At 38.4% G+C, this 17,572-nt stretch overlaps 1 protein-coding gene across 1 annotated transcript in view; it reads right to left on the bottom strand.

The window, feature by feature from the left end:
• The window catches only part of LOC145676060 (uncharacterized), a 1,660,834-nt gene that overhangs the window by 97,558 nt on the left and 1,545,704 nt on the right, over positions 1 to 17,572 (bottom strand). The window contains exon 11 of the mRNA XM_081746923.1: positions 15,200 to 15,336. Coding sequence (XP_081603049.1) covers positions 15,200 to 15,336 — 137 coding nt within the window. The remainder of the gene's footprint in view (positions 1 to 15,199; positions 15,337 to 17,572) is intronic.

Raw genomic sequence — 17,572 nt, 5'->3', positions numbered from 1 at the left:
GGTATTAGCATGAGTTATAAATGATGAAGTAACAGAACACAAGGACGTAGAATATTAGTTAGGACGAAGGTGTTAATCTTCTGATCTGGGGCTACTCAGGGCGGGTTTAGACGAAAAGGCAGTGGTTGAGTGGAACAAATATACACATCCACAATAAGTGCTGGGAAATAGACTGTTGTGATGACGTGTTCAGAGTATTGATCAAGATATGGAGGTATTGTAGAGGATATCAGGCCTAGCGCCTATTTTGAATTCTCCCTGTATGTTGTTATTGTTCTTTAAACAAGAAATTGTAATTATTAAATAATAAAGAAGAGACTTCCCTATGTCGTCACCTCATCCCAATACAAATTCATGCTTACCATTCTCTTCCTAGTTTCCGTAACTTCACCAAAACAAACTCAGCCACGCCGTTTCAGCAATTAAACTTCCCTATTGACCAAGATAATTGTGATGAGCTAGTCATCCACGTGCGGAGCACCAGGAAGAAGCGAAAGCTAGGAAGTAGAACAAAACCAGTGGACACGGAACCCTCCGGGTGAGAAGTGTGACAGAAGCCGCCAGAAACATACTTTGAACCCCTATTCAGAAGAGTCGTCGTAGCAGCAATTGAGAGACGGTCGGCACGCCTGGGCCCTCACCATCCATTGCATGACAGAGGTGTCATTCCAAAGAGGCCAGGACATCTGGGAGCTGTTGCCCTGAGATCGAGAGGCTCTTCACTCTCGAACGTGAGGTCCAAGATCGATACCAGACGGAACCACTCAACGGATTGGAGGATAAGGCTTCACCCAATATTTGAAGAGGCTCATCACATCGAAATGGCTGAGGTACAGTAAACCTTTTCCTTTCCTAACCTTTGCGTCTCTGTGATTTCTTCTATTAGAAAACATGCATTTCATTTCACTCATCCCCAATTAATTACTTCAGCGCTGTACTGCTCAGATCCCCACGTACTTTCTCTCTTGCCATGCGAAGTGCTATCCCCACATTCTTTCAGTAAAGAACTGATAATAGAGCAAATAACTGTGGTTGTAACCCCACAGTACAGTACAGCAAGATGGTGGAGATGTGGACCTTCACTTTGTGAAGATTTTTGAGGCCTTTGCCTAGCATTTAGGAAATTTTTTTTCTCCTAATATAGAAATGCAGCTTCTGTGAGACATTGTTATTATAAATTCCGAACCATAAGACTTTTAAATTAACGTCAATCCATCGATTTTTATCGTATCATTTTTTATTACAATTCTGTTACATCAAACCATGTCTTTCTTATTATTTATTATTATTATTTTTTTGAATTGACGCAAAGATTGGGTTTATTTTAACTTTAAGTATGTTGTGTTGACACTGATTTTATGTGCATGTTTACTTAGCATTTTCTGCATGTTTCGATTATTAGCTGAACAGTATCTACAGCCTTTTGATGATCTAAACGATATTTCCACTACGCAGTACTTTGAACCTATAATTTGTTCATCACCGATTGCCATTCCGGTTACTAGAAATTTTTATACCAATCTTAAAGACAATTTGCATTTATCTACCCCAGTTTCAAGTATTTCTTATTCTTTCACACCGGACAGTTTAAACATGGCCCAGAATAATAGTGAGAATGTAGAAGGTTCATTGACCTCGATTCATACAATAGTTAGGCCCGAACCATTTTATGCTAAATTAGGAGAAGACATCAGGCGATATTTGCAGAAATATGAGGCTATTGCCTCCATCAATAATTGGACAGGCATAAGAAAAAAGCTAATACTATGTACATTGATGAAGGGTCCGGCTGAATTTTGGATGGACAATACTTCCAAAAAACCCGAATTTGCTAATTGGACTTACGATGAGTTCAAAGCGAAATTAATAGAAGCTTTTGGGAGCAACACCATGCCTCAGTTGACAGAAAGTGAAATGCGTGCTCGCGAACAAGGAGAAACTGAGAGCATATCTGATTATGTTTATTCTAAACTCAACCTCATTTTGAGGGTAGACCCTCAAGCCCCCCCCAGCGAAACAAACACAATTAATCATAGAAGGTTTGCAACCTGAGTATTTTAGGGCTGTTATTCGTAAGGAATATGATTCAGTTGAAAAACTGATATCAGACCTAATAACTGAGGAAAAAACAAAGATCTTATTAGAACGGAAAACCATCGAGAAATACATTAAGCGTAATTCGTCAATATTGCAGTCTTCATTAGTTTCTAGTAATACGAATGTTGACCCGATGAATACGCATTCTTGCTCTCAGCCTACCACACAGTCCAGAGCTGTTGAGAAAATTTCTGCTCAGAAAAATGCTGACGCGCATGTAAATTCTCAGGTCCCTGACTCCAATGCACTGCAGCAAATACAGCAACAGTTAGAGAAACTTTCTTTAAATATTACGTCTCTCACTGCAAATCAAGGTCAATCGACAAACACAGGAAATGCAAGTTCATCTTTTCGTGGTAATAACAGAGGAAGAAGAGGCCGAGGTAGAGGGGGAAACCAAGTTCGCTACTACAACAATTATGCTCAAAATCAAGGGAGTAATAGTGACAGGGGTAACGCGATTGACAATAACTCGAGTGACCAGGGTTCAAGCCCCGCTGTGGGAACTTCTAAACCACCACGTTCTCCTATTGTCTGTTGGCGCTGCCAAGGATTAAATCATATAGCCCGAGATTGTCGCGCATTTTTAAACGAAGAAACGGAATAGTTGGTCGGGACACAACTATTCGTCATTCTGTGTTACAAGTCCCTATATTCAAGGAATCAGAACTCCCATACATTAATATTAGAGCAGGGAGCGTGTACACTCCATTGTTAATCGACTCAGGATCACAAGTTTCTTGTCTCCCTGAAAATTTAGTTCCTAAAGGAGCAAAGAAAATAGCAATTACTACAAAATTAAAGGGAGTGACGGGCAACACAATTGAAGTATCTCATATTGTTTTTTTGCGTTTCTTCATAGGAAAAAAGAGCTTTACGCATCCGTTCAGAATAATTCCTCGGTTTCCATTTAAGCCCTTGCTTGGTCAGGATTTCTTAACATCCCATAATGTTTTCCTGGATTTTCAAAACAATATTTTTTCAGTTAATAGATTTGGGAAACCACCTGTAAACCAGCTTCCACGTAATAACAATGAGGGTGTAATTTCTGAAACTTTAAAAGAGAAATTAGCGTCTCTTTCTAAAGCTGTTTACACACTTTCTGAACGAATAGTGCTTCCAGCGAAAACGCATACTCGAGTTTCTCTCACTAAACGTTACGACATAGGAGGTAATAAGAACCTTTTAGTGCCAAATATTTCTTTGCAGAATAAATTAGAAATTTTTATTCCTTTTTGTGTGTTGTCACCATCTCAGCCTTGTGTATGGATTACGAATCCTACTGTTAAAGACATAACGTTAAACGAGGGTCAAGAAATAGGGTTAGCCGAAGAATTTGAAGAAATATCAGAGGAAGACTCTGCTTATCCAGTAGGTCAAATTCAGGAGGAATTGTCACCGGAAATTTTAGAAAAAAGAAAACTGTTTGACAGGTCACAAATTCAGGTTAACCCCGAACTTTCTGAAAGTGATAAAGAGAAATTTTATGATCTCGCTTATCGTTATAGTGATATTTTTATGTGGCACGATCAAGATTTTTCTTTTGCTAAGGATTATGAATATCAAATCCAGCTCAAAGACAACACGCCTATATGCAAACCAGCCCTACCTATACCGTACCATTTGCGCGCTGTAGTTAAAAAACAGCTGGATAATTTATTACAAAGAGGGATCATTTCGAGAACTATATCCCCATGGAACTCACCCATTCTCTTAGTTAAAAAACGAACAGGTGATTATCGTTTTGTTTCTGATTTTCGGGCTGTAAATGTAAACTGTAGGGTGGATTCCTTTCCGATTCCTAGCATGGAGGACGTGTTAAATCGTGTTTCTGGAAAGAAATATATTACAATGTGTGACCAAAAAGATGCCTTCTTCCAAATCCGCATTACAGAAGATAGCAAACCAATCACAGCATTCTCTGTTCCGGGAGAGGGTTCCTTTCATTATAATGTGGTTCCCCAGGGATTACTTTGTTCTTCTGCGGCGTTGAACCGGCTCATAAAACTGACATTAGCCGATATTCCATCGCCCCATATATTGAATTATCTAGATGACTATTTTATAGTAGCTGACACCATACCGGAAATGTTAGAATTATGCACATTACTTTTTGATGCTTTTCGCAAGCGAGGTTTAAAATTGTCTCCAAAGAAAACCAAGTTTGCACAGACTTCTGTAGTTGTTCTTGGACATAAAGTGAATAAATATGGTATTTCTGTGTCTGACAAAGTAATTGACACTATAAAATGTTACAAACGTCCAAAAACTAAAAAACAACTCAAATCATTTTTCGGCACTTGTAGTTTCGTGAGACGCTTTGTAAAGAATTTCAGTGAAATTTCAGCTCCTCTCTTACAATTACTTAAGCGTGATGCTAAATATAGCTGGAAAAAGCCACAACAGGATGCTTTTGAAAAACTCAAAGAAGCAATCATAAATTCACCAACTTTAATGAACTATCACCCCAACAGACCATTATTTCTGTACACGGATGGATGTAAATCTGGGGTGGGGGCGGTTGCTAAGCAACCAATTGATGATAACCCTAACAGTGAATTAGTTCCTATTGGGTATTGTTCCCGGTCTCTAAACGCCACAGAAAAAAATTACTCAATATATGAGATTGAGCTTCTTGGGGTGCTATATGCACTACGTTCTTTTCGTTACTGGCTTATAGGAAGACATTTTTTTCTAAAAACGGACTGTAGAGCGATCATATTTCTCAAACAATCTAAAAATGTTAGTGGCAAGCTAGCTCGGTGGCTTTCTCAACTGGAGCAATTTGACTTTACAATATCCCATGTGTCAGGAACCGCCAATATAGAAGCCGATAATATCAGTCGTTTTGCTTCCAATAAAAGAGATCTCGAAGATGAAAAGTTAAGTTCAGAGGACCCCTGTGTTTTTTTTCTAGAAGATAACACCGATATTAATATTAGCGACGCTCAGAGAAAAAATAATGTTCTTAAGCACATTATTGACTGGCTTGAGGGCAAATCTAAAGACAATCAGTATGAAAGACAAGCTTCCTGTTATGAATTGCGCAATAACATTCTTTACAGAAAAAACAAAACACCTATGGGTATGAACTACTTGCTTGCCATTCCTTTGTCATTGCGGGAAACAGTTTTTAAGAAGTGTCATGAGGAGATTTTGGGAGCCAATCACTCTGCTTTTAGTAAAACATATAAATTATTAGTTAACACTGTATATTTTCCTGACATGAAACGCTTTGTATATAGACGCTGTAGAGAATGTCTTCACTGCCAAATGTTAAAGAAAAGAGTTGGTTTGAGTTATGGTAAACTGCAAACTCACCCTAGTGTTATGCCCTTTTACCGGCTTTATTTGGACGTAGCTGGGCCTTATTGCACTAACAATATTTTGAAACACAAATATTTTGTAGTCTGTGTGGATGAAGCCACAAGATTTTGTATAACAGCTAGTATTCCAGACACCACTGCCAATACTTTGGCATCATTCCTTTTTAATGACGTCATTTTAAAATATGGGTTATTTTATGAACTCTGCCTAGACAGGGCAGCTGCTTTTACAAGCGCCATATTTAAGGAATTGTGCAATATTTGTGGTGTTACGTTGAAATTTGCAGACGTGAAAGCACATTTTTCTATTGGGCTTGCTGAGGTAACAATACGTAATTTGGAACAAAAATTGAAGCTCAACATTGACCCAAATAATTCAGGAAACTGGGTGGAATTACTTCCCAAGGTTACATTCAGCCATAATATTTCTATTAACACAAGTATGGGATACTCCAGTTTTGAATTACTCCATGGTTTCAAACCAAGGTTAATACATCAAGCTATGTTTGACACACAGTGTCAATTTCAAGACAACGCAGTCAGACTATCTCATCTTAATGATATTCGAGAGCAGGCTGCTGAAAAATTATTCAAAAGGTTCCAAACTTCTGCGAAATCATATGACAAGCGTCATAAACAAGTGCAATTTCAGAAGGGAGACCTTGTTTGGATATATGTAGATAATATGAAACGGGGCCAGACACGTGCTTTCACTGGGAAATACATTGGACCAGGTGAGATACAGGGCAAGAATAACGAAAATAGTTACTTCGTTAAATTCACTACTGGCACAGGAAGACAGAAAATAGACTCCATTACGGTTGACCGTCTTAAGAAATATTACCCTCCGTCGCCTATGGACGAGTTAGGAAATCACGACCATCAACGCAAGAAGCCTCCCACCAGTGACGATATTGAAGCCAGAGACTCAGCTATTCAAGGAGAGAACGTACCCCCTGAGGAGAACTGCACAGAAGATGAGGAGGGACGGAATCAGCTGTCTCCACGGAATGATGAAGAGGAAACAGGCTTACCAACATCTAGATTTATTATTGAATTCACTGGAAGGAAAGAGGGAAAGGAAGAAAAAGATGATCAAACTGACAATTACACGTGCCTCAATATCGTTAATGCCATTTCTATGCTCCATTTACCGGCGTGGGATGTCACAGCCAGACGTACACTACATAATGCACCTAAAGTTCCTTCACAATTTGGTGTGAACACTGAGATCAATTCTAAAGTAGCTTTGTACCATGGAAGCATTGTAGAACTCCAGGGTGATGCCATTGTAAACCCAAGCAACACGGATTTATTACCCATAGGGGGCGCAGACAGGGCAATACACTTAGCAGCAGGGCCACAATTAACTCAAGAATGTGCACGCATTGGGAAATTAAAAGAAGGTTCGTGCATAATTACAGAAGGCTTCAATCTTCCAGCTAAACACGTAATACACACTTGTGGACCTAAAGGTGAAAATAGCAAATCATTACAGTCTTGTTACGAGAAAATCTTATTTAGTGTTTTAAACAATGATTTTCGTACAGTTGCATTGCCCACCATTTCAACAGGTGCATTTTTATATCCTAAAACACCAGCATGTCACATAGCCTTAAGAACTGTGAGAAATTTCTTGGAGGAAAATTTGGATTCCATAGATAAAATTATATTTTGTGTTTACGATGTACAGAATAAACGAATCTATGAACATTTGATGCATGAATATTTTCCTGTGGTGTAAAAAAAAAAAAAAAAAAAAAAAAAAAAAAAAGTGAGCTTGAGCATATGAGTAAATAAGCTAATCTTATTATTACGATACGTTAGTAATGTATAGTGAAGTATTGATACTCTATTTTTGATAATTTTGAAACTACTTTTTAGTTTCTGTGGGATATTTTCATAATCCTTTTATTTTGAGTATTATTTATTGTGTATGAGTAGTGGGTTGCATGGCAAGTGTTCTTTGAATATGTTTCATATTCTTTCCTGACCTTTTTGTTGGTCGTTTTTTTTTTCACTGTCAGTGAGCCTTCAAGGTAACATGGAAATAAATAAAAATATATATGTACATATTAGATGAAAAATAAGGGAAAGAAGCACTCAAATGTTTCTAGTGCTGTATATAGTAGATAATTTTAATATTGTTTTATTATTGCTCATAGCTCTTCACCATGAAGTTAAGAAGTAAACACAGGAATACTGCTTCAAATCTATATTTAATTGTAGAAATAGGCATCATTTCTATTCACTTGGCGCATCTAATGTTCCACTTTTTTCACTTCGTTGCAGGCAAAACATCTCAGCATCGTATTTAAACAATTACATCCGTTATGTGTAACGTATTTTATCTCGTGGTATCCCAGTCATTTAACTAATCTGGAATAGTGCTACTCTTCATATACCGTTACCGAGTAGTCCGCGGTATATCGGACTTTTCAGGCACTTAGTAGAGGAAATGCTACTAACCAAATTAGTTAATCTAATTGTATCCTCCCATATTCTAACACTCCCACGAATATCAATTTTAACTAATACAAACTTATACGAATACCTAAACTTAGAGAGATTTTACTTTGCATATGTATAATATATATATTATTTATCTTATATGTTATTTATTATTTATAATTTATCTTATTATATTACATATATTCATATATTTATTTTATATATCACAATTTGGTTAAGGAATCACATAATTATTGTATATAAACAAGTTACAATTAATTTTTCTTTCAAATGTCATTTTTTTCCTTCCCACTTAACCCCTCACTGGTATCTCAGCCATAATCTATATTAATAATCCCATATTAAAATTATTACACTTACCTCCCATCAAGATTGCATAACACCACACTTCCTGATGTACTATAAACTAATTCGTTTTATTTTTCTTTCATGTAAAAAAAAAAAAAAATCTGAATCAGCGCAACCTTGAATTCTATCCTTCTACATCTTCAGTTTCTACGTAGTAATGGGAGCGTCCGCCAGAGGGCAACCTTCGACAACATATTATAATTAATTCATACCTGACCGCCATCTTAAGGACATTGGAGAATTACTACAGCATCTTTGGGTCATCAACACTCTTCTCCAGGAGAACACTCCGAATTTTTTTCAAAATCGTCGTGGAGAAATAGAGCAGGGAGTGTAGAGGATATCAGGCCTAGCGCCTATTTTGAATTCTCCCTGTATGTTGTTATTGTTCTTTAAACAAGAAATTGTAATTATTAAATAATAAAGAAGAGACTTCCCTATGTCGTCACCTCATCCCAATACAAATTCATGCTTACCATTCTCTTCCTAGTTTCCGTAACTTCACCAAAACAAACTCAGCCACGCCGTTTCAGCAATTAAACTTCCCTATTGACCAAGATAATTGTGATGAGCTAGTCATCCACGTGCGGAGCACCAGGAAGAAGCGAAAGCTAGGAAGTAGAACAAAACCAGTGGACACGGAACCCTCCGGGTGAGAAGTGTGACAGAAGCCGCCAGAAACATACTTTGAACCCCTATTCAGAAGAGTCGTCGTAGCAGCAATTGAGAGACGGTCGGCACGCCTGGGCCCTCACCATCCATTGCATGACAGAGGTGTCATTCCAAAGAGGCCAGGACATCTGGGAGCTGTTGCCCTGAGATCGAGAGGTTCTTCACTCTCGAACGTGAGGTCCAAGATCGATACCAGACGGAACCACTCAACGGATTGGAGGATAAGGCTTCACCCAATATTTGAAGAGGCTCATCACATCGAAATGGCTGAGGTACAGTAAACCTTTTCCTTTCCTAACCTTTGCGTCTCTGTGATTTCTTCTATTAGAAAACATGCATTTCATTTCACTCATCCCCAATTAATTACTTCAGCGCTGTACTGCTCAGATCCCCACGTACTTTCTCTCTTGCCATGCGAAGTGCTATCCCCACATTCTTTCAGTAAAGAACTGATAATAGAGCAAATAACTGTGGTTGTAACCCCACAGTACAGTACAGCAAGAGTATGATATGACGACGAGGTAATAAATGCTTGATAGTAAGAGTTGATCCACCACGAGCAATATCGTGAGGTAAATAAGAACGGACCACATAATAATATGGAAAGTAAAAGCGCTCTGAGGTTTTTCAGAAGGTTTCATGGAGTGCAATGTAATCGACTTTGTGAAATGATGCCAGGGTTTCGAGCAAACCTCAATTAATTTTAAGTGATTTGATATTAGCAAATAGTTAATTGATGTCTCTTTTATTTCTGTTTCTGTCCATTTTGTCTATGATTGTTAGATTCTTAATGAAAATAGAAATGTGAGTAAAGACTTGAATAGGTAACTGTCATATGATGGTGGAAAAATTCTTATGCTGTTTTTGTGATATAACTTTATATTGAAATGGAAATACTTTGAAGTATTAATGTGATAAATTGTAAGACGTTTTCTACAGTTGGAGGAGGTAGAAGCAAAGTTTTAGTTCCTGTTAAGGTATTGGTTGAAGTGGAAGACGTGTGGAGGCAGAGTGGAACAACAGTCTCTGGTTTCTCAGGCTGAGGTTTAGGCTTATTCTTACATTGGTAAGAGTAAATAGGATGATTGCCATTGTAAATGTTCCAGGTCCACAGGTCCACAGGTTATCATGACAAGTTAATCGGTGCTGAGTTCCGGGCTAGAAGCCCCTGCCTCGCATTTGAGATGTAAAAGCATATGAAGTATCAACATATGAGATAGTAACCAAACCAGCCACTGTCGCTGATTTCCTGGGGAAAATGCACTCCGGGGTAAGTCTTGATTATTCCTGCAGAGATGTGGGTTTGGTCGGTGCTGTATGGAGAGTTGACGCTGGAAACAATTCTAAGTTCTGAGTGGTGGATATGTTAGCCAATGAGGCGGCCTGGAGTGGCCCTCATAAGGGTGTGGTCCTGTACGTGTGCTGATCTTGGGTTAAGAGAAGATCTCGGAAATTGTATCTATTAAGATGGTCAGCTTCGAGAGCATGTCTTGTTCAGTTTTTAACTTGGGCACTTGACGTCTGAGAATGGACACTAGTCTTGAGAGATCGAGATCTTGTAACAGGTGCAAGAGTTCCTTAATGGAGGCGGTGGTGTCTTGAGGGGGCGAATGAATGGTATCCTCAGATCGGGGGAGAGAAGGCCAGGTCTTCTTGTCTTCTTTTTTGAAATTCGGACCAAGCGGTGGCGAGGACTTCTGGGCATCTTTGTTGGCTGGGGTGACAGTCGGTTGTTTCTTGCCTTTGAGAAGGCTCTGAATTCGGGGGCAACCAGAGAAATTCGCTGGGTGCTCCCCGGCACAATTCACACATTTAGCTGCGGTGTTGCGGTCGTGTTTGTTGCATGCATACGTCCAGTGGTCACCGGCGCACTTTGCGGAAGGCTGGTTAAGTAATGTGCAGTGTTTGAGTTTGTGCGGCCCTTTACAATGCAAGCAGATGGGCGGAAAAGTATACTTATTGGTTGGATGAGATTTATAAGTGAGCCAATTCTCGGAGCATAAAGAGAGAGGCGGTGGTGTACGAGATGGCTCAACTCTGCTGTAACAGCGATATATGTAATGACCATTTTGAAGTAGGTTGTCGATGAGGCTCTTGTTGTCAATAAGTAAGAGAACCATGTATGTTGGCCCTGTGGCATTTTTAATGCGAATAGCACGAGAAGGGAGTATGCCATGGACTTTAAGTTCCTACAGAACTTCTTAATCTGTGATCGCGAGATCGACACCACGTATCATTATTAAAATGAGCGGCGTGTGTTTAGGTGGATCGAGCCACCGAGTCGTCCAGCCCCTACGATTTGACCACTGTCAAATGCACTCAGGTTCTTCGTCTTGCTCATCACACACTGCACTGGCACGAATACCGAGAATGGAAGCATACGACAGGAGTACACGTGCGATGCTTTCATTCACTTGCATTGGTGGAGCCTCTGCAGGGCGGTTTCTGCAACTGTCCTGCTGTCTCTAATTCAACTAGTTATCAGTGTAGATTAGATGCTGATAGAGATTAATAATTTAAAGAATGATACCATCCGGAGTTTAGTGAGTTGGTGGAAATTATATCGAATCAATATCGTACAAGTTACATATAGAATGATTTTACATTATGTAAGCTTGGTTCCAACTGAGTGAACAGTATAGAGATGATTCCGAAAGCGACTCCTTTCATAGACGGGGCAGAAGACTTATCGGCTGTTAGTTGAGTGTCTGTAGATGCTACGGCTTTTGGTGGACTTTGAAGAACCTTCCTCTACGAGGGACGAGCAGGAGAGCCGTCGGAATTTTGATAAGAAACAGAAGTTTTACTATTGTTGGCACGGGTTATTTCCCGAGTAGTGGCTCCATTTCAATTGGTGTTAGTCCTCATGTTTCCAGCTGATAATTCCAGTTTACGAGACATAGGTCCTCGTCAATCATTTCAGAAAGGCAACCCTTTCGTCTGTCGAGCCAAAATATAGATTAGGCAAAAAGGATGTGGAAATCCTTTGGTCAAGCCTTTAAAGTGTGTACTTGTATTCAGGGACGTACGGAAGGGGGGGACACGGGGGTCCGGACCCCCCCCCCGAAATTTCGACTTTTTAAAAATTTAGCCTAATTTTAGGGGCAATTTTAGCAATTTTAATATAAAATAGCTTCATATTTAGTTTGAACCCCCCCCCGAAATAAATTCCTGGGTACGCTACTGCTTGTATTGTTCTCGGAAGTACGTATGCTATACTTCATCACCAATTGTACAATAACCAGTCTAAAAGAGACTAGAATTTAAATGTGATCATCTTTTCTTCTAAAGAACTTTTCATAACCGATTTCGTCTGTGCATGAATCAGTATAAGTAGCGATCATGAATGTCCTGTAATTGTTATTAATCCTAATAATGATCTGTGACTTCCAAACCTTTGTATTTTAAATAATTTTTATCCTAACATGACAATTTACTTGTTTATTATTTTTTGTATCTGTCGTTATTTTTCTTTATTTCTGCATATGTTCCAATGTACAGCAACAGAGTACTAATGCTATGAATAATCGTGTTTTCAAAGTTTCCTTAAAGTGCTCTCTATGTAACAGAACAAAAAAAGCACTGGGCAAGATAGTATTCGTCAACGCATTTTCTTCCTTATCATTCTCCCGGTAATTGTAATCATATATTTTATATCATATGAAAACTTATTTCATTTTCTTCAACTTATATATGCCAATCTCTTTTTTTTTGATTGAAACAAGTTTACCACTGTTATTTCGATTATGAGTTTACTAGTAGGACATCAATATTAATATTTCCCTCAGTTTAATATAAAATGTTTAGGCTTTTCTACAGTTGAAATTGAAAAGTATTCTAAACTATGATAAGCAGAGGCGGATCTAGAAGCAAGGGCGTCGATTTCTCTGTAAATTTGGGGGAGTCCTTTCAGATGCAGAAGCTATATATATATATATATATATATATATATATATATATATATATATATATATATATATATATATATATATATATATATATATATATAAAGGGTTTTAAGATAAATTGCGTTCAAATTATGCCAAATATTGTATATTCATGAGCTTTGGGGGGCCCGGCCCCCCGGGATCGGAACCCTTGTCTAGAAGGTAAAATCTGGGAGGCAGCCAGACCCCAGACTATGATAAACTTATCCTGAGTTTACTATACACTTTAAAATGTATGTAAATATTAGCTTAAATTATTTTCGTCACTCAAAACCTGGAGAGAGCTTGTACCCCCGGCTCCATGCTAGATCCGCCACTGATGATAAGCGGGATACTGTGGACTATTTTGGTGGTTGAATGGTTATTGTAAGTGCAACGGTTGATTTTTAATGACATTTTAAGTTAAAACACTGTTTTTCAACTGAGAGAGGTCTGGGGGATAAGCACAAGGGGAAGGGTGGTGACTTTTGATCCCAAACAGTACTTGCATAGTACTACCGAATGGGACACGTTTCGTTTTGTGACTATTTTTTCTTCTAAACCCCTTTTTTTCGGTTTCGTTGACTGGTCTATATCTTCAACTTCCTAAGATGCATATAACCGCGAGACCCGAAATTAACTAAGAATTACTTGCTTTGTACTTTGCGTACAACAGGGGGAGTCGAGTGCATAGGCGCTGATTTTGAGGGGGCAGGACACTTTTGGCCTCCCCAATATTTAAAGGTGGGGTCCTCGCCTCTGCAATATAATCCAGTCGAGGAAGAATTAACAAAGAGGAGCAATAATTTTTGTGGTAAGCTTCGTCGTGCCTTTAATTAAATATTAGGAACAGCCTTCTTATTCAATACTGTGTTTAATAGAGCACTGAAGCTTCAACCAACACTCTGGCATCACTGATATGACAAGTGAAGATCAATATGGTGCGTAAAGTTGCAGTGAAGTTCCCAAATTTTGAACTTGAATGAATTTGTTTTATTGGCTTTAGGCAAATTTGACTTAAGTCGTGAATTTCGCAGCGGAGCAGATGAAGCGGAGTAGCGGACCTAGAACTGGGGGAAGGGGGAGGAGAAGAGGGGCTTCATCAAACAGTTGGTAGAAAACGGCTGAATATGATGATGTTCATTGTCCGCCCCCCAATATTTTCTTCAATTCGGCGCCTATGGTCGAGTGCATTCTATTCCTGAAGAGACACCCGTGGGGGCAGAAGGCGTAAACGACAATTGGACTGGATAGGATTTGAGTTTAGTATCCCGTTCAACAGCAAGGCCATATGATATGTGGACCTACAGCTTAACTTGGGATCTGAACAACATGAAGTCCCACTGAAAATCGAAGCTGATTCTTCTACACCGAAGACGCGTATCCTATCCGCATAGCCATGATGGAGTAGGCAAGAAATACGTCTGTAGTTTGTAAAAAACATGTTACATCTTCCTAGTATGCGAAATGCACACAGTGTGTAGGATAGCCACTGTAAAGCTTCTTAACTCTTTCCTACATGGGTATTTGTTCCTCTCTCTACATTAACTGTAGGAAAAACAAAATAGGCTATATGAAGTGCTTTCTAACGGAAATTGCTAGGAATAAAATGCTAAGCTATTACGTGCTTTCTAACAGAGAAATATTGAATCTGCTTTGGATTGAAGCAAAGTATTAATAAACACAAAAATATTTCAAAAGTCATTAGAATTTTGTTAGAAACATATAACAAGTAAGTTTAGTCATTAACTTTTTATTGTGCTATAAATCTGGGCATTACTGCTGTATCGCCGGACCAATTTGAAAATCGAAACCAAGTACCAAAATGTACTGCATTCGGTTATATTTGATTGGATTACATTACGTTACGTTAGATTACGTTATTAGGTATGTAGTTTTACTATACGGGTCCATAAGTAGTAGTAGCAGGAGGAGTAGGAGTAGAAGTAGTAGTAGTAGTAAGAACGGGTTAGAAGCCCCGCAGGGGTTGGTTGGTTCTGTTCTCGACATGAAATGGGCAAATTAAAGACTTGCCTTAATTTATTTGTGCATTTTACCGTGTAATAAAACAAGTGTACCTCTCCGCGTAATAGTCCATCCGCCTCCACATACAGTGCTGCTCACAACGTTATAAACACCAAGGAAATTCAACCATTTTCTTAACTTTTACAATTTTCACTTACCTCACTTCACTCATATTTCCTCACAAACTTAAATAAATTCTCCAATTGACCCGGTAAATTTCCTAAAATTGGTCCGGCGATACGGCAGTTAACCCTAAATCTGCACAATTGCTATTAAAAAACAATATTTAAAATTATGCATCTGTATTAAAAGAGACATCAATGTAACTGTTACCTTCGTGCAGCGCTTACGTTCACGTAGATGCCATCTTTGTACCACCGAAACTCCATAAGTTGAGATCCTTTAGCAATACAGGACAATGTAAATTCATCATCTTCACGTAACACTCGCTGCCGATTCACTTTCACAGCCTAAAAGATAAGAAATAAAGTAAGAGTAAATTAAATATTCAACATAAGCAGTGGCGGATCTAGCCCGAAGACAGGGGGCATAGGCCCCCCAGGTTTTTGAGTGGCAAAAATAATTTATATACTTTTTGGAAGTTATTATAAACTCATAATACACCTATCATGGTCTGGGTTCAGGTTGGCTCCCCCAGTTTTTACCATCTAGATCCGCCTCTGAATAAAGTACGATAATTCGTATTGTTCTCTACTTTAACCTAGCCAATATGATTAGAAAGCCCGACGAACATATCCAGATGAAAATTGGAGAGAATGGATAACAGTAAGACATTTGATATTACCCTTAACATTTGGAGAAACATGGTCAACAAATAAGTTTCAGCTCACATTGTGAGTCTTCGATAGACTTTGAAGGTACTCAATAATAGAAATGGAGATAGATTTACAACTCCCTGTTGCAACACAAGAATAATGTCAGAGATAAAAGTTACTTTTGGGACGCTGAAGCCATTCATCAATTGAACAATTGAGGAGTTTGATGCAATAAGGGCGTAAGTCTGAAATAGGCAGTTGAAAATTTAAATAGTGTTTTTTTCTTACATAAAAGAATGTAATATGCAGCATTTTATTCCGAGATTGAATTGAAATGTTACCAGGAGGCTAAAAAAGCATGGGAAAAGCCACAAATGGGTTTGATGCAAAAAGGGCATAAACTCGCTTACGCCCTTATTACATCAAACTCCTCAATTTTTTCTTGAGCTTGTCTCCCGTATTCTTAGTGAATTCGAATGGTATATTATGTATTCCGGTTACCTTTCTATTCCTAATCTCAAATACAGCCATTTCAAATTCATCCCCAAGAATACTATACCGTTTATCATCCTTACGCACTTCATTTTCTACTTCAACATCTTGGGCACACGTTCTATCCTTACTCTCAACATATTCTTTCGATCTTCAAAGACTTCATTTCTCTCGCTGATTACCTTCCCATCTCGCATTTTCATTTGTAAAACTCTTCCCTTGCTCTGTCTGTTTGCCTTCACAACTCGCCGGTTAACTTCCTATACATCTTTCTGCCTTCTTCTGTATCAACATGTTTTCATGTCTTCCCTTCCCTTATTTTCTGCAAAATCTGTTCTGTAATCCATGGTTTCGTAGCCGTTTTGTGTTCGTGGTAACTTACTACTTCTGCTGCAGCTTGCTGTATCCAAAGAATAATATGCTCCCACCGTCTATTACTACCTGCACCCATTATTTCCTCGTTTGAGTACTTTTCTTCGAATTTCTTAAAAAAAAAAAAAAAAGATTTCTTAGTTCCTTGTTTTTCAACTTTTCAGTAGTCCTACTTTTTTCAGCGGAATATCTACTTCGGCCAGCATAAGCTTATGATCAGAGAAAATGTCAGCCCCGAGATGTCTTCGCGTTCTTCAACTATTCCGACACTTCTCCTGAATCATAACATAGTCTATCTGATATCTTCTGCCATCTATTGGATATTTCGATATATAGTACCTTCCTGTTTTTCTCCCACAACTGCATTGAAATCTCCCATTACAATTACACATGCACTCCTCTTCTCTCTGTCTATATTTTTTTTTATTTTCTCATAATTTTCGTCTAGTTCTTCAGTTGCATGCGAAGTCGTCAGTCCATATGTTTATCACTATTAGATAATTGTTTTTCCTTTCTCTAACATCATTACTTGATTAAAACATTCTATATCCTTCACTGTTCAACACCCCATTATCTTCTCATCTAACTTCACAAACTCCTACAAAATCTATAACATTTTGTTTCATTTCCTCTTTAAGACTTTCTAATTTTCTTCCGTCTAACGTGGTGCGTACGTTCCATATCCCTATTCTAAACCTTTTACTCTTGTGTGTCTTTCTTTCCCTATCTATTTTCTCCACATTGTTACTTTCTTGTACAATAGTACTTCTCAAGTCATCCGAATGATCCGAATGAAGGGATATTTTACGTCCAAAGCTATATTTTAACCTGCAAAAGACCATTTTACATATGTTCTATTTCTGCTGTCAGCAAAGTAGGGAAAAATAGAGTGGTGGTTACCTGTTGCTTTCCACCACACAGTATCCAAGAAGTTAAAGTCACTCTGGCCACGATTGGAACTAATGTTGAAGTTGCTGTACCAATCTCTATGATTTCCGCCAACTTGGCTACTGAAGAAATGCTGCATTCTATGAGAACACTCTTCGTCTGGCTACTCCATTTAGAC

This window comes from Thermobia domestica, chromosome 18 (genome assembly GCF_964235325.1).
Source record: "Thermobia domestica chromosome 18, izTheDome1.hap1.1, whole genome shotgun sequence".
Lineage (NCBI taxonomy): Eukaryota > Metazoa > Arthropoda > Insecta > Zygentoma > Lepismatidae > Thermobia > Thermobia domestica.
Note: the sequence above shows the minus strand (reverse complement) of the source record. Positions and strands in the feature narration are given on the sequence as shown.